Source organism: Hyalella azteca, unplaced genomic scaffold (assembly GCF_000764305.2).
Source record: "Hyalella azteca isolate HAZT.00-mixed unplaced genomic scaffold, Hazt_2.0.2 contig6532, whole genome shotgun sequence".
Lineage (NCBI taxonomy): Eukaryota > Metazoa > Arthropoda > Malacostraca > Amphipoda > Hyalellidae > Hyalella > Hyalella azteca.
Window position 1 is genome coordinate 472,600 of NW_025936691.1, and position 18,881 is coordinate 491,480.

Genomic DNA, 18,881 nt, shown 5'->3' on the forward strand with positions numbered 1-18,881 from the left:
TAGCTTCATGCTTTTACATACTACCGTTGATTACCTGTTATTAATATTACAAAGAAATGATCGGTCATTGGCTCAAACTTTGCGGCCCAAAACTATTTTGTAAATCAATGATGATTTACAATGACCGTCTGACCTATACAAATAGCGTCTGTTGGCTTTCAAATTTTTTTTTCGTGAAGACCGGCTCAATAAAATTCTAATAATTTATTTGTTAAATCCTCTTTATTATTCGCATCAGTATTTCACTTTATTTATTCACATCACTCAGGTTCTATAATTTCTTTACAAAATCAGCAAGTCTTTGGATGTCAGCCAATAGAAGTGCGATGGCGCCGGAAACAAACCCTTACGGAAGTGAGATCGTTTACTTGTATAATCTTCATGCGGCCTCCGTCAAAAGTTTAAAAGCTACTCGAAAATTCAAGAGGGACAAAATTTTTGTGAACAAACGCAACATCTTTTGCAGTATGCCGAGAGTTTCCTGCCTTTGCTTTGTTCCCAGGCAAAGTTTTTTTTTGGCTGCCGGTCTCCATCGGACGTCTGTAACTCGCTGTGTAGAGACGAACTCCAAGCACGAATCCGTGGCAAATTTGTGTCTGTATTAAGATTACTTGAATGTTTCAATCGCAAATTTACCTCGAACTTAAAGTAAATAAAAAATTATGAATGATGAGAAAATGATGAATGATGAAAAAATTATGAAGGGTGGAAATATTATGAATGACGAAAAAATTATGTGTGATGGAAAAAATATTAAATTAATAAATAGAAATGACGAATTTTTCTGTTACTTTCTTTGCTTTTAAGTTTTCTGCTTAGCTCGTATCTATGTCAGGAAATGCTTGAGAAGAAAGTTCATCCCCAGTGCACATACCGAATATTTGTATCTATTAAATTCTAGGTGACCTCAAGCAAATTTTTTTATTGTTCCAGCTTTATGCATAATTCGTTCAACTCACTGTTAACAAAATAGAGGGTTATAGTGGCCAAAGCATCCAAGATTTATTCAACTTTTTGTGAAATTTAGTTCTTGTAAGCCGAATAAGTAGAAATGTTTATCAAAGATGTCAACATTATCAGTTCTATCAGAACTGTTTACGACTACAGTGAAACTATCAGTAAAATCTATCAGTAAATTGAGTTCTTTAAATTGATAATCAATATAATACACGGTATCTCAAGGCACAGTTCAGTTAACAGTACGAATACGTTTGTCACTGGCATTGAAAACAATACTACAGAAAATGACACGGAATTTCAATCGCGAAATATTCATTTCATTTGCATTTACAACATAGCATAAACTAACATTTTTTCTTAGATACTTCATGAGACGAAAGTCAAAATTCGGACCATGAAAATTTTTATTCTAGAAAAGTAGGTGCACGAAGGTAATTATTAATGCTACCAAGGAATGGAGGATTAACGGATTTAGAGGAACAGACGTCACGTGAATTCTTTCACTTCCCTGAGGTGGATATGTGGATATTCCAAATAAATTCAAGACTATGGACACTTAATTAAATTTCCGCATTAAATTTCCTGATTTTTGACTACAGATTTGCTCCAAAATGTTGATATTAGGTAAATTTAATTACATGAGCTGTATAGATAAGCATTTTAGTACCCGCGTAAATATATAATGCGTATATCTCAAGTCTTGTAAAACCGTACAATCAATTCCGTAGCAAATAATGTGGTGCAATTGTTTAGGGAACAATTGCAACTTTTAATTACTGCAATAAAATATAACTAGCACACCGAAAGTTAAGTTTCAATTGACTGTCCGAAAAGTTTTCAGTGTGAAAATTTCGTAAGAAACTGTAAACAAATTTCTGAACTTATACGTAGATTTTTTCTCAGTGAGAACCAGATGAAAATATTCCCTGAGGCAACTACTGTGCTGCTTACAGATAGTTTTAAAAATACACTGAGATACACAAACACACAAACAGCGGAAAATTACCAACTTTTGCAGCAAAATAACAACAACAAGAACTAAAAAAATGCAGCCCCGGAAACCAAACACTACCGTGAGCTAACGCAAAAAAAAACGTGAGCAAATGTAAAAAAAACGTGAGCAAACGCAATCATGAGCAAAAAATGCGCAAAATTATCTTCGACGAACATTCAAGATAAATACTGTGGCATGAGGGAGAGCGTTGCTACCTTATTATGGGTGGCTATAAAGCGTGCGGCTCTCAGCTTTACGAGCGCCACAGAAACCAGCACGGAAATGATGTTCTTCTCATGGTACCTCGAGCATCACAAATCAGCTCTGATAGCCACCGTAAATAAACAAGCTCTCGCAAGACCATGCCGTATTAATTTGAAGGATATTTTGGTTTAGGGTAAACGTGAGGAGAAGTTTGTGTTTTTGAGAAGCTTAATTCTTGAATGTAGTTTGAAAACAGTGCAATGCCAAAATACTTATCGGGATATTTCGTTTCAGAGTAACTGGGCAAAGCCTTTTGTGTTTATGAGTAGACTCATCCTTGACTATACATAATTCTATTTTTACGAGTTGACTTATTATTGACTTTCATTCTGATTTGATGGACTTTTTAATTCCAGGAGTTCCAGCCTACTCTGTTTCTTTCAACTTCCAGCATTCGGCTCCAATTATTTTTTTTTGCGGCCTCTCATCCTCCTTCCCTCAGGTGCTCACCCGAGGGCCAAAGTACGGTCGCTTGTTCTGCCCTTCCTAGCACATGTCTCACCCAGTTCCGCCTCCTCGATTATCTTCTCCACATCTGCCGTCTCAAGAACTGACTTGTTTGAGACGTTTTTCTCCCATCGAATCTTGGAAATCTTCTGTATGTATTTGGTCTGCAATATATCTAGCTTCTTCTCGTTTCCCTTGGATAGTTTGCACATCTCGCATCTATATAACAGAACTGAAAGGACCAAACCCTTGAAATGGGATGTTTTGGTCTTTCTGCTGATGTTGCTGGCCTCCAAGATGTTTGCTAGCCTTTTGAACTGCGCGCTTGCTATTGCCACTCGTCTCTTCACATACGCTGTGCCTCCACCATCCTTAGTGACGTTTACACCCAGATATGTGAATCATTCCACCTCCTCCACCTCTTATAGCCCTCAGCCTTCTGTCACTCCTGCTGTTGACCCTCATTATCGTGCACTTCTTGGCATGCAGATTTAGCCTAAGTTTGGCTTTATTGTTCTCTAATTTGGCTGTTTTGTGCTGCAGGTGATCCATAGTTGAAGATAGCAGGGCAATGTCTAAAGTCAACTTTCTCCAGCATCGTGACGAAGGTCCACGGATTCCAGCTCATTCACCCTCCAGTCTCCACCGTTCGCCGCATTACCCAGTCGATTACCAGGACAGGAGGAACAAAGACCCAGACAATCAGCACCCTTGCTTCACTCCTATCGTCACTGGAAACCAGTCTGTTGTCTTGTTTTCGTCGATCACGGAGAACTGGAAGTCCACATAGAGGGTTCTTCCCATCTGGATCAGTTTCTGATGGGCTTTAATTGACCCCATTTTTAGTAATGTCCAAAATTGATATTATCTTATCTTTCAATCATATATGGGACATTCAGGTACGTATTTTGTGATTATATTTTTCTGATAAATCGTAGTTGATATATTGTAATTCATATGGCAGTCGTATTGCGGTTGGCAAATTTTCGTTCGAACCTACGATCATCCTTTGACCATTAAGCGAGAATGAAATAAGAAAAATAAATAAGTATAGAATTTCTTAATGAAACTTGAATGTAAGCATAAGACTCATTACTTAGAACGCGGCGAATGAGATTAAAAATTAATCATATGATATTAATTTGATCGTCTATTCTACAGTATAGTATGTAAAAATGAGGATAATTGGCTCATTTGACTTTACCGTTGCTCAAATAGTTAATTTTTATTGAACAAAGTGAATCCTTTTCAACAACTGTTGGTTGAAACTAAATTATCAAACCTGTGTCATAAAGTACTTGGCTTGGGGCTTCATTTATTTCAGATATTAATTAATCTTACGCGATTGTCCGGTTGGATTCTAACCAGCCATGATGGTTGACTAGACGCGATCTTATCATTCCCATTTTTACCGTAACTGGAATACTAAAAATTTATCAGATGCAATTGTAATAGTATCAAAAATTTTAATAATCTAAGATTACCTATTAATAAGTTTATTGTAAATCACTTGGTTTTTCAGCAATAAGTTGAATAATATTTATTGTTGTCATGAAATAAACATTTAACTTCACTAAAATTAATAAAAAAGAAGTCTCTTCACTATGGAAATTCCTGAGTTCCTTCAGTCAGCTCATAACTTGAATAAGTTGACAAAGCCACGCCAGTAACTTGGAGCCGAGAAGCGAGCAGAGCGTAAGTTTAGAATCACGTCAAGTTTAAACACCTCCCGTAAAGTTTGGCTCAAGCTAAAAACTTTCATAGTGCAGCCTCACTGGTACAAGCAAACTTCGCTATTTATGAAAGTTGCCTTTCAAATTATGATCGTTAAGTAGAAATGGCCAGAAAAGATGCATAATTTCTTCGTATCTCCTCTCGTACGATAGCTACAAACAACACCGGGACTGAGGTGATGGGAACACAACGCGTGAAGAATTTTGGCATCTCAACATGACTTCAACATATAATCATCTTGATTTCTTTGGTATTGATGCACTGTTAGAAAAAATAATGTTAAAGGTATTACCGGCGTTTCAGTGGCCGGTCGGCACGTGAAAAGAAACACCGTGTCGCCGTTTTTATTCTAATTTAACACTAGAAATCCGTTAAATATCTGATAAAAACGGCGGCACAATTTATTTTCACTGGGCGACCGGCCCCTAGAATGCCAGTGGGACCGTTTTTCACCGTTTTTCTAACAATGTGTAGGGTGAGGTTTAGGTTAGAAGTGGCTATGTTTATATGCTTCGTAATGGTTTGTGATTAGTAATGTCTTAACTTTCCAGTGCCAGCTCAGCTTTTCAGATTAAAATAAACTTAAATAATTTTATTCCTGCCGTTGATGCAAGAAATTCTCCCGAATATTTTCAACTCGCAATAAACATGCGCCAAAAAAAATCACTTGCAAAATGTAATAGTTTGGGATTTTCGGACCAAGGTACATTCTTATCAAAAATTTTTAGAGGGATCTATGGCTTGATCATGTAATGTCTGCTTGTTTATTGAACTATCGTGGCCGTTTATCTATGGGTTGTAGAAAAAAATCCAGAAGAAACTAAACGAACGCCAAAACTTGCAGGATCAGGTCGGGCTTCATGACTTCAGATGTCTATGAAACATCGAACAAAATTTGTTAAAAAGAAATTATAAAAAAATAGTTCAAAATTAGTTCAAAAGTAGTTAAAATTAGTTAAAAATTAGTTCATACAAAAAAAAAGTAAATTTAAACTGAAAAAGTTAATTGCTAAACCATAACAGAAATGTTGTAGTTACATAAGCACTGTAAATTTGAGATATAAATTGTCAAATATTTTCTTTTCAATATTAAAATTAGGTTCGGAATATTAATATAAATCGAAAATCGAGTTTCTCCATGACAGCTATGACTTTTCCATGTCCGTCTGGCGACAACTCCTATCGGGAATAATAGGCGCCTTTTTAGCTGCCCATGCACCATGGTGCGGCCAAGGCCTCCGATGACACAGCGATTATCGCTGGACCGATGACAGCCTGCGGACGTGAAGCCGGTGTATCGACAGCGCTATCGGCCGCTGGCGATACAAGAAAACAGCGGCCAATTTCCACGATATCTGGAAATTCTTGGCGCCAAACATGAGGATAAAAATGAAAATTCGGTGATAAAAAATTGAAAAGTTTTCCCACCGAACATGGAGTTAAAATTTCATCTTAAGAAAATTAAAATATAGCGGTAAAAGAAAACTGCAGCAAATTTCTTCAGAAGTTCTGGGACCTCTTCTGGAAATTCTTGCGTCCCAAAATATGAGGTTAGACATAAAATTTGAGCTACACAGGAAAATTTTGGCCAAATTCTTCACAGTTCTGAAACATCTGCATTATGTTCATGTCACCGAACACGAAGTTGAAATGCTTGCAACGATGCTTTTCTCTTAAGAAAGAAATTACGTACGGAGAAGTACTTCAAGTTAATACAAAAATTGCTACGATATAATTTTACAATAAATACTAATTATAACATTCTAATAATTAATATTAATTTACTAATTTCTGTTGTGTTACAACAGTGTGCAGGAAGGTAATTCAAAATACTAAAATATCGCATATATTGAAATATAATTATATTAATGATTTTGGTAATGGGCATCATCAAAACATATCAGATCCATTACTTCAGTCTACTCACTCCCTTACGGCGGCTCTGATCACCACGCTCACAAATAAGGCAATCATTTCTTGTCCATCAATTCAGTCAAACACTCGGAAAATTCAATTAATTGAATTTGATGGAATTCCATAAAACATACATTTCCTCCCTCAATTTTTTTAGAGTGTTATGCCAACTTTTTTTTAATTAAAATATTTAAATCTTCCCAGCCAATCAAAAAACGTTATTTTACAATATTAATTTAATGATTACAGCACTTAGCGCTTGTGTTGTGGATATTTCCTGGTCTATTGTCAATGAGTCTGATACAGAGACGCCATCTTGGCTTATGCAATGGGCGCGTTAAAGATGCAAGTCTCCTAAAGCCATCCTAGGAGGAAATCTGATCCTACACGCGCCGCGCCATGGAGCTGGAGCTGAGCCTTGCATTGCGACACGCACATGGAGAAGCATCCACGACATGGAGCAGTTCTCACGACATGGAAAAACATTCACGACACAAGAGACGCAGCTGGAGCAATATCCACGACATCACCAGATGCAGATGGAGCAATATCCACGATATCACGAGATACAGATGGAGCAATATCCACGACATCACCAGATGCAGATGGAGCAATATCCACGATATCACGAGATGCAGATGGAGCAATATCCACGATATCACGAGACGCAGCTGGAGCAATATCCACGATATCACGAGACACAGATGGAGCAATATAAACGATATCACGAGACACAGATGGAGCAATATCCACGATATCAGTTTCATCTAATTATCTAATTACGAGCTTGCATTGAATTGGAGTTCAAAATGCGCGTGACAAGATTTAAATGAAGATTGTATTAGAAACCAGAATGTGATTCTCACTAAAAATTTTCGTATTGTTTATTTCAGTCAGATAAATTAGATTTTTTGTCGGTTTTGAATGCTCAAATTTGTGGTTTCCAAGAGACTTTTTATCATTTTATTATAATATTCGAATAAACATTATTCAGTGTCAAGTAAGTTATGGGGTTTTCACAATTAACAATCGATATTTTAGTAAACATGAATAAAAATTTATTTATTTATTTAAGAAATAAATAGAATGGTTTATAAAATGCAGTCTTTTTTCGAAAGAGAAAAATTATCATGATAAACGAACAATTAATAGAGAGGAAAATTTAAATGTTCTTAGTTTCATAGTTAGTCAGAAAACAATAGCATTTATTTAATTATTCAGTGAAAGTTCACCTTCATCAAATGTGTATAATAAAGTTATAAAAATATTTTGACTTACCGTAAATGATGTAACGTTATTATCGATAAATAAATGTGTTCAATCACCTTACATACAATTATTCTGTTCAAAGACTGCTATATGTTTCCCTCTAAAATGGCTGATGAAAACATTTCCGAAATCTGAGAACAAATTTCAATGACATTGTATTTCTGTTTTTCTCTGAATGTGTGAGCATAAATTCACGCAAAGAGATTTATTTCGATTTGTTTCAAAATGATTGCAAGAGTACGGTTTCTAAAATTTGTTTGCATTTAAACAATGTAAACTTTACATTGGTGACGAATAAAATGCCTTTCTTAACGGTAATAGTTTGATTTTGTATAAATTCTATATTATTTTCAACTTGGTATATTTTATTTCCAATGCAAGTTAATTCTTCATTTTATATATCGTGCTAAAATTATACCCTTATTGTGCTGAAGAAAATTATTATCACACATGTTGAACTGTTATCTCGCTTGTCACTATTATCTCGCTTCTATGTCAAATGAACTGACTGGTGAATTTTCAGACTGACAAGTCAACAGACATGATGAAAACCTATATTTTAGGGTATGTTACTGACAGGTCAAGTAGATACGTGGACAGACTGGTAGACAGATGATGAAAGAAGATTCATATCAACAAGCCACCGGAAATACCGCCAGACAGAAAATCTTTATGATTGCCTGAACTCTTGCTTTCCAGGGAGCAGGAAACTTCATATATGAAGCTGTTTTGAAAAAAGAACCTAAAGAAACTATGTACTCAAAGCAAAATTTGTATATTTGAAATTAGCTCTGAATTACAGTTCAAATTAGTTAGTTATTTAATGGTATATCATCGTGGTTGACGTTATATGTATACTCCCGGCCGCCATCCATGCGATTCGCTTCTTCTGATAAAATATAAATAAAGCTTGGAATTTTGGGCTTAAAAGCAGCCAGTAATTAAACTGATTTTGGATGCAGATGTATGAAGCAAACTCTATGACATCAGTACATTCAATTCGCGTACTCGATGTCAGTAATAACAAAAACAAACATAAATTGCTAAGAATTAACTCTTAACAAACTGCATTGGTACAACTGCGCCTAAAATCGGAACGATTATAACTGTTAAAATTTGCAGTCTGACATTAGCTAAGCAACTTCAAGGCGTTTGTTAACCTCTAAAGAATTAGCGCTGCTTATCTCTAACTATAAATGAAAAATTTTCAATGTTTATAAATAAATCGGACTAACAGACGCCCACAAGTCTGACCAATTTTCGATTATTAAAACCTCAAACATCATGACAACTATAAGGCAAATATAAATTAATTATGATATCAGATACTTAAATTTTCTACATCTATGCATCTATCTTTCTACATCTACTCTTAAATTTTCTACATCTATGCGTTAGCTAAGAGGGGAGTTTACAAGACATGAAAGAAAAAATTATCTAAATTAATGACAATTTAAATCGTAAATATCATAGAATTCTTTGCGTATCTTGAAATGAATTAGAGCTTCAGATTCTTTTAAATAAAACTCAACTCTTCACCTATGTGCCGTGACATATAGAGGAGGCTTTTAGGCGTCCATAAATAAAGCAGGCTTTTAGGTGCACTCGAGAGGCTAAACTGAGGCACGCCGAGGCTGAGTAGAGCTCCTAGGCCTCCATGAAAATATGCGTTCACGCCATAACCTACGCATAAAATAGCTCCTGGATTTTTTTTATGAATATTCGCATTTATTGCTTGTAAGAAATGGCGAACTGGAGTCGGTATAATCGGTTGTGTTTAATTTTTGCTCGTTTCACTTTACTGCCATGAAACAAGGATACTGTCTGCAATGCTATACATTTCATTCTCATTTTTGTCGAGCATTTTTTACGGCGGACTTTAAATTTTAATCTAGATGAGAAAATAAATTAAAACGGCTTAAAAATAATAGTTAGCTGATAACAACATCTTGACTAATTTCCTAGCATTAAGCCCAAGAAAAATCGCTGGAAGATCTAAACCGTGCCACTAACGATCATTAAATCATCATTAGAATTTTTCATAGATGCACAACGCAATTTTCCATTCATTTAACGCGTCTTCTAATCTGCATCAACATGATTCGATGTCAGCGGCTGTTCAATACAAGCCTTAAACGAACAACTGGGAAAACATTTAGCCTTGGCGCTGAAGTTGAGATGTTAGCCGCAGCTGTGGTGGTTAAAGTTGCCATCTTAACAACGCTCATTTGGCAGCTGTTGGCCATTATACAGCTGCAAAGCCCTGCTGATGTTTCATTAGAGCTGCTGTAGCAGCTGTAGGAGCTGTTGCAGTTACTATTGAGTTAGGGCAATAGGGACCTGAAGGCTGGCTTGTTTAGCTGCTCAAGTTGAGTCGTCCGTCGCATTGTCTACAAGAAGTTTAAGTTGAAATACTCTACTTCAGAGCGTATATTGGAATTTACGCTGAATAAATTATTTTTTAGCTGAAGTTGATACATCGGCGTCAACTTAACGCTGCCTGAACAATCGATGTCGAAATTTGTTGACTAATTTGCGAAATATCTGTAAGCAATCAATCGAACTCAATATTCAGGAGTTACGAGTATTTAATTATTCATGACATAATAAATTCAAATTTAATTAAAATGCATATTCATCCAATGATTTTTCAACGTGGTCGTAAAAATTAGCAAAATTTTATTGAATTTAAACGTAAATTGAAAGCAAAACGAAAAGTATGTTCAGTTAAATCAAGAATTAAATGCATAAACTTGAAGATGAACCCATACATTACCCATTGATTTTTTTTAATGATTCAATTGATTATTCAATTTGAATTCTGTTTTGGCCCTACACTTAAAACTTAATGTTGATTCAATTATTCTTTTGCTATAGATAGTGAGTTCAGATTAAGTTTAAAATATATACCAGATTATATTGTATTATAATTTATTTTAACATTATTATTAATATCTATAAGAATTATTTAGCCATCTACTTCACACAGTTTAGGAAAATGTAACAAACTTATTAATTACCGAAATTGATCTGCAATAAATTGAATCAGTCGTTGCCGAATTTGATAGTATTTAGATTTTATTCGTGATATAAAATAAATTATGATTTACTCATAACAGATACGTATTTTTTATATTAGAAAAACTCTCAACTTAAAAAACTCTTTTCAATATATGAGATTTAAATTTAGTGAATTTCGATATAATATGATATTATATTGGTCAAATTAAACAAATTACGTATAAACGCAGAACAGACACGAATTGTTTCCAGAAAGTAAAATGCAACTTCATCGTTACAGTCTTTTTCTGCTGTCTTGCACGCGGATCACCAAAATTTGCAGAAAAAACTCATGAATGTTTTCCAAAAAAAACTCATGAATGTTTTCCATGAGACATGAATGAAGAATGAGCTCCATGTCGACCTGAGTGTCTGCGGGATGAATGCAGTGTGAATGCATTGTTCATGTATGGTTATTGCACTGTGAATGCATTTGGAATGCATTTTCTTCCAATAAGAATCGGTATATGATGTATTTCAGCACCGTATATGATGTATAGCAGCATCGTATATGATGAATATCTGCCTCATATATGATGTATATCAGCATCGTATATGATGAATATCAGCATCGTATATGTTGTATATCAGCATCGTATATTATTTGTATAAACATCGTACTTCTGACTTAAATTTTTCAGAATAATTTTAACTCGTCTGTGCTGCACAATTCTAACCAACTTCCACGAATCAAGACGAAGAAATAAATAATTTATCTGGCAATCAAGACCCTGTGTCGAACTCTGCTCCGGAGGCGCCATTGTTTTGCCCGAGACTCAAAACCCAGCGGCTAATCGATGGCCTGAGTGTCTGACTGACTGGACACACCAAGACAGATGCCGCGAAATCCTCGAAGCTTTTGTTTAGAAATATTTGGAGTGAATCAAAAAGTCATCTTCCTAAACCCAAATATTTTTTTTGTACTTTTGATCAAAATTTTTTGGCGCGTAGTCTATACTCATATCTTTACGTTTGATTTTCACCATAAGAAAGTTAAACTTGAGTTGTTTCGTTAAAAGTTTTCATGGAACATTTATTACAGGATGAAATTAAATGGTAATGCGAATTTAATTCCAAGCACAAATGTGAACGACAGTATCGTTCATGATATATTGTTTTCTTTGTTAGCTTTGTATTCATTTGCTTCGACATAATTGTAAGGGATAGGAATTATTATTATTTAACTACAAAGGTATTGATGTATTATTATTAGGCGATAATATTTTTGTAATAATTGTTTATTCTCCGAATGTTCATTTTATCATTTAGTTGAAAGTCTACTGAAGGCTAGGTGCGGAAGGATCAAGTGATATTGGAGTATTGTGTCGAGGAAGGCTGCATGGAGCGGAAGTATATTTGTGCTGCGTTAGGATGTGAATTGGAATAAATTGTGGAACAAGTTGTGTGAATATGTAGGTAATATAGATTTGTGAATACGTTTTAATATTTAGGTTACTGTTAGTTATATATCTATTGCGTATGTTTCTTTTAGGAAATTCTCAAATGTCAATCTTCAAATCTCAAGTCACGAATCCAAGAAGCACCTCAAGAGGAAAGCATGCTCCAAAGTGTTAACGTTGTTGAGTGTTTATTCATTATTGAATGTTTACGGCACTTTGATCATTTGTTTATCTGAAAATTTGGTACAATTAAGTGTTTTGGTTATGATCACTAAATGGATTTAAACCCTTACAAATATGCAGGCTAGTTGGTGATTCTGAGAGCACCTCAAAATATTTATTATTATTGAAAAATGTTCTGGAGACTAGCAACCTGACATGTGCTACCAACCTTTTATCGAGAAATTTTTCTCGGAGTGATTTGCAGACGGTGCTGTCGTTTGTCATTCAAATCAGTTGCGTTCTGCAGCTTCAATCGAGAGTTCGCAGTGACTGGTTGTGCTAACTACCCAAAGACCCAATGTGCCAGCTTCCAAGTGGTGATTTCAATCAGGCTTCGCTTGCTCAATCTGATTGATCGAAAATTCTAGTCCGTTTTACCTTGTTCACAATTCAAATATGCAACACTGAAGAACAGCTGAATAGGGCGGATACCTCCCAAATCAATGGAGGGTCGTCACGAAAGTGACAGACCTTCAGCACTTGACCCAAGAAACAGAAACTAATCGGAACAAATGAACAACAAGAAAACGTGCGCACCATTGTCATCTATAATAATTATGCAAGAATCAACTAAACCTGTCACAAAAAAGGATTGCCTCCACAGCTGCCTCTCTGAACACAAGGTAAAGCGCTGCGAAAGACCCTAGCCATAGAGCCAGACTCCAAGAAGACCCACTACACCAAAGCCCCTAACCCTGATTTGGAGATCCAAGCAACAAAAGAAGATAGTGCAGAAATAAGTTGAGTCTTTTCAATGCAAACAAGAATCGACGAAACTCCAAAAAGAGCTAGAACCAGCACCAAACCGTGAAACAAGAACCTCCGCAAGAATAAGCCCAACTAACCTTCCCCAACTGTCGCTGAGTAACCCGGCCGTTAACTCAGAATAGCTCTACTAGTGCTGCAGCTAGCTGCATGACCTGCACCAACATCTGCAAGAGTGAATTTAAACGGTCCTGCAGGAAAGGACATTCGGCAAATATTGATAATAGCCATAGATGGACTAACAAACTTATCCAAAATAAATCCAATACGCATTGCCAGGGCTACAGACAAAACCTGCAGACCAATGGAAAAATTAAACACTTGCGCAACAGATCCGTGCGACCAAAACTGTGGAACAAGTGCACACAATAATGAAAATATCTCTAAACTTACCCCATCAAACGTCCTAATTCCTGTTAAAAGTACAATAGCCTGGTCAGCTTAATTCTCATATGGAAAATCTTGGCTCATGAGCTGGACATTACCTACTGTTCATCATAACTTTGCTCAGAATAGCTACTGTCCATTCTAAGGTCTAGCAAAGTTGTGGGCATAAAAACTACCATCTGACCCAGCAAAGTCTAACATCCCACTTTTTGTTCTGACCTTTCTAAGCCCAACCCTACCTACCAAAATACAGATCGGATACAGCTTTGTCAGAGTTGAACAATTCTACCACATCTCACAAAAATGCTGGCTTTGCTGTAGAAATGGGCCCTCCTGGGCCAGGTGCTCTAACAAGCTACCCTAATGCAGCCTCTTTGGCTCTGTCGGCCATGAGAGAAGCAACTGTCCTGATTCAGCCCTGCCTCCAAAAAGCCTAAATTATAAAGGTCCCCATGACGACACATCTAGGCAGTGCCCTAACTAGCGGAGAGACGTGCATGCCATTTCACTGCAGACGAGAGACTCAGCTTTGCAGAAGCAAAGGCAAGAGTGCCAGAGTGAAAGCCAGTCCAGCATCACGGTCATCAACACTAAAAAGGCAAAAATACCCAGCTATCAACATCCTCTAATTTCCAATCAAATCAGCAACCGCCAGAAGCACCCAATGCCTTACATCTTAAGTCCATGAAGATTTTCCCCACGCTCATCCAACTCATAACCCCCGAGATGCGTAGACCACCACGCAGGAGCAGACACCTCCCACCAAACTCAGCCAGAAATGGGGTCCATCTAGCACGTCCAAAGCCTTTAAACCTCCTTAGCAAGCCGACTCTTCCTCTCTCCTTTCACAATCCTCAATGAACATTCAAAACTCTGCCGACACTTCAAATCGCCCAATAACCTCATCAGTCATCACCATCAGCTGATTTCCCGAAAACACTAACCAACTTACTGCCGACCATGATACGCCAATGTTTCACAATACAAATTACTGAGAAGGTAGCTAGCCTTCTCAAGATAAGCTAAGCCTTATCGCCGACTCCGTTGTTGCCGAGCCACTTGCTAAACTCTAAGAAGAGCTAATGCACACCAAACATACTACTGTATGTTACTCGTACTTTCTCACAGCCCTGTACCTTACGCTAACTCTCATTAATGCAGCCCTTATGCTCACTGCCAACCTAACTTCGAAAATCCATCGAACTCTCTACGTGTCCAACCTAAACTCCCTGCAAACAGAGTAGGTAGCGCAGAAAAGGGAAGCCAACACCTCCGTCGGTGACGCGTCTCATCCTAATCAAGTAATCGGGTAAGAAAGTTGTGTCCTGCGAGCCGATCGGTACAGTTGTAGCTCTGTCCTAAGTTCATCAGCCAATCATTGACGGCCTGTCAAGCCAAATCCACCAATCATAGACAAGAAAATAGAGCGTAAGTAATTACGTTCACTTGGCGAATTTTGAAAGTATATGCTCTGGGCTTCAACAGTGGCAGCTACTAACGGCCGATCTTGTTTACCACTTTTCCACTTTTGTCTCGCAGTGAGCCACCTTCCTTACTGGGCTGAAATTTCTAGCCGCCTTTATACATCCGTGTTCATGTAACGCTCCTAAGTACCTGTTTTACAAGTGCCCTAATTTGCTTGATATAAAGAGTTTACACAGTTCGGCGGAAAAATCGAAATAATAACTGCAAAGGCCCCCATTAGTCAATTGTTCAAGTGCATTTTAAATAAATTAGTGACGGACGTTCCACCTCAGGCGGTCATCATTGACGAAAAGGAAGATAACGTCCGGTCACGCTTTGAATAATTCCAAACTGGGATAATCATTTCCTACTTAGGTCTAAAGTTTGACTTATTTTTAATCGTCGCGTCTTCAAGGTCAACACCAAATATGGCTGCATTTTGCATTAGAAAGTATATTTCGCTTCCTAAAATGTCACATACAAATGCAATTATTTCTTTTCCAGCAAAAAATTATATTAATTAGTTCATTATTGTAGCAATTTTAATTGCCATAGTGAAATGACTTAGATTTCGGTGGTAAAATGATTTTCATTATGATAGTGTCATGACTTTTATAGCGATGGTGAAATGACCTTCATAGCGATGGTAAAATGACCTTCATAGAAATGGTGAATTCATAGCGATGGTGAAATGACTTTCATAGCGATGGTGTAATAACCTTCATAGCGATGGTGAAATGACTTTCATAGCGATGGTGTAATAACCTTCATAGCGCTGGTGAAATGACTTTCATAGCGATGGTGTAATAACTTTCATAGCGATGGTGAAATGACTTTCATAGCGATGGTGAAATGACTTTCATTCCGGGCTAATTAGTTAGTTATTAAGATGTTTTCCTTACGTCAAGATTTTATTGTTTGGCCGCCGCAGTATCGCAGAACCTTGTAATTCTTCTCATTAAAAATAAATTGCCCGAGTTTGTCTTGTTAACTCCACGTCTTTCCCTCGTCAGAATTTTTCATTGCCTGACAGAAAGTTGCCGAAAATATTCATTAACGACGGAAATGTTTTCTGGGATAAATTTGTTGATGGGTTGTCTCAACTTTTATTACCTCGTGATAAAATTAAATGCAAATCATTTCGACACAGTGGACAGGACTAATCATTATTCTTGTCAACTATTTTGTTGGTACCAATAACATATGAATTGATATTATAGAGCCATTGTGTTGAATCTTCACTAAATTATGTTCAGTAAATTTTAACTTTTTTAGAAGACACCCGTAGTGCTTGATGATCACTGTTATATTTTCTTTTTGTGGGATATGAGTGAAAATATTTACTATCATGAACCGATTAAATAGAAAATTGGAATTAAAAACTTAAGATTTTGATTTTAAGCGCCTTCTCTCTTTTGAGCTTCCTGTATTTTATGGACCTGGCTTTCATAAGTTAAGACTTAAATTCGGGGTTAACAATCAACCCTCTCACAATTAGCTGCAGAGTGAGGTAATAAAAACCGGGATATAATAGGTGATAAAGTTCGCACTGGGCTGACTTTTGATTTAAAATACATCGGGTTTTGTTTATGGCCTATTTAATATGGACATTTCGAGTCTTCGGTTGCTTGCAATAAATGTAGCTTTAATAATACATATTTGATGTCATATCTGTATTTAAGAAACAGTAGTTTGTAAAAAGTTGGACACATATGCATATATAAGAGATTTGAGGTGAAAACGCTACCACAAACGTTGGCCACAAACAAAACATTGTATTATGCCAGCATCCGAATACTGCACACCAGTGTATCATTGAATCAGAATAGCTTCTCACGATATCTTATTTCCATCGAAGTCTTATCACTAAAATGTCTCACTATTTATGTCTTAGTACTTAAAAATTTTATAAGAAGACGCCACAATTCAGAGACTCGTGTTACAGCCTTAAGCGTTTTAAAGCGATATGTCGACGGCTTTTTGGTAGGCATGAGCGCGAACACTGCCTGAATATATCATGATCATTTCTGACTAAAAGATATCAGAATTAATACTCACTACTACTAATACTCACTACTAGTGCTCACTACTAGTACTCACTACTACTACTCACAATCACTATTACTTACTTGCGAGAAGACACGCTGCGCAGACACACATGAAGACCTTCTGGCCCAGACTTTTGTTGGTCGTGAATGAGCGTCGCGTGAGACTGATGACTGGGTCCATGACTGATGACTGAGCTGGAGATGACTTTTGGCCGACGACAAGTAAAATGACTTGGCTTTGTGATGACTGGAGATTTACGGAGACCAACGACTAGCAGTAGTGCTGGTCTTGGTAACGTGGTAGTAACGTGATGAGGTCATGTAAGTAAATGTGATAGCAATGTGATAAGTGAATTGAAATTATATACACTTGTGAAATTATAACGAGACGAATGACTGGTAAAATTATTCTACTTTTTAAATTTATTAGAGTGAAGCAGACTTAATGAAGCCCATTCATCAATTATAATATGTCATAAACTATATACGGTAATATTTGCATCATCTTTTTTACGAGTCGGTCAATACCGAATTAAGTGATTTCGCATGTACTATTCATGTTAAATGAAAAAAATGGTTTGAGCTAATCAATAAACATCTGTACTCGGTGTAAAAAATTAGTAACACACAATGATTGGCCGCACTTTCTATAATTTACTCATGTGTACCGATGAAATTTACATGTTTATTCAATACGCTCGAAAATTATGACCAGAATCTAAACTTTATTTTCTGTTCCATTGACTTGAAGCAATTCATTTCTCAATTTATAAATGAATTTTTTCAATTAAAATCTTCAGCAAATAGTTAACACTTTCATTTACCTTTAGGAATGATTTTCTCCAGACAATTGATTTTCTCCTGATAACTGTCATTAACTGTGAATTATTTTTTTCTGGATAACTGCAACTTTTCTTCTTGAAATTTCTTATACACTCACTTGCAATGAAATTTTTGGTGTTTTTCATTCACACTGATTTTGACTAAAAACATTTACTTCTGTGGTACGTAATTTCAAAACTATATTCTATTCAAGCACCAGCATCGTTGCTTTTCGCAGTCAATTTCTCTCATGCGGTTAATCTTCGATACACAGATAACTAAACTAACTACTCAACATCAACGTGAGCAAATTCGTTACACTAAATAATAAATTTTGAGCTGGCGTTGCAATATTATTGCCAGGAGGCCAGAATATCGTGATAAATAAGCTTTTTAAATTAAATTCAAGATTTTTTAGTCAAGCAATTCGCTTCTTTTTGAAGCCTTCGCATAACAATTTGAGCATATCACTTGCGTTTTGTCCGAAAAATCTAATTTGAAATTTTCAACATGGGGCAAAAATCGGCGTTCAATCACGCCATAAGTAAATAAAACCTGTAAAAGGAGATTGGTGAATTCAACACGGTTAAAGGAATATTTGCTTAAAGATATTTAATTCAAATGATGATGTCTATTTGGCTTTTTTACCTGTGGCATATTTCTTGGTAGTTTCAATTAAATAAGATCTATTTTTCTAAATTTTAATTATAACACTCTTTCTAAAAATCTTCATAAAACATTAAGTACTTAAATTTTGAATTACTCTATTCCTCCTCAGAAATTCAAAAGTAAATAATTCCGATGAATTAGTTCACTTCTTTCATGACTGAAAACATTCGCGGAAATTATAATTCCCACTGAAAAGTCCCACCGTATTTAACTAAAGATAATAATTTAGCTGGAATTGTCAACGGTTAACCGTTTCAAGAGGACCTTCCTACGAGTCAGATTCCTATTTCGGCTGACCAATGCTGGGAAGCCACGAAAATTCGGTTCTTCGTTTAAAAATTCCAGAGGCGTAACCGCGGCCTGAGCGCAATTTATTAGGTGGCAACGGCCTGACTACCACGAATACCTAACGTGCTCGTGGGCCCATAATCGAGCAAGTGCATCCAATTTACATTTTATAAT

General features: G+C 36.3%; 1 protein-coding gene across 1 annotated transcript in view; it reads right to left on the reverse strand.

Annotated features, from left to right (window-relative positions):
- LOC108666871 (acetylcholine receptor subunit alpha-like) overlaps positions 1-17,392 on the reverse strand; it is a 145,858-nt gene extending 128,466 nt beyond the window's left edge. The window contains exon 1 of the mRNA XM_018153809.2: positions 17,010-17,392. Coding sequence (XP_018009298.1) covers positions 17,010-17,109 — 100 coding nt within the window. The 5' untranslated portion in view covers positions 17,110-17,392. The remainder of the gene's footprint in view (positions 1-17,009) is intronic.
- Positions 17,393-18,881: the final 1,489 nt, after the last annotated feature.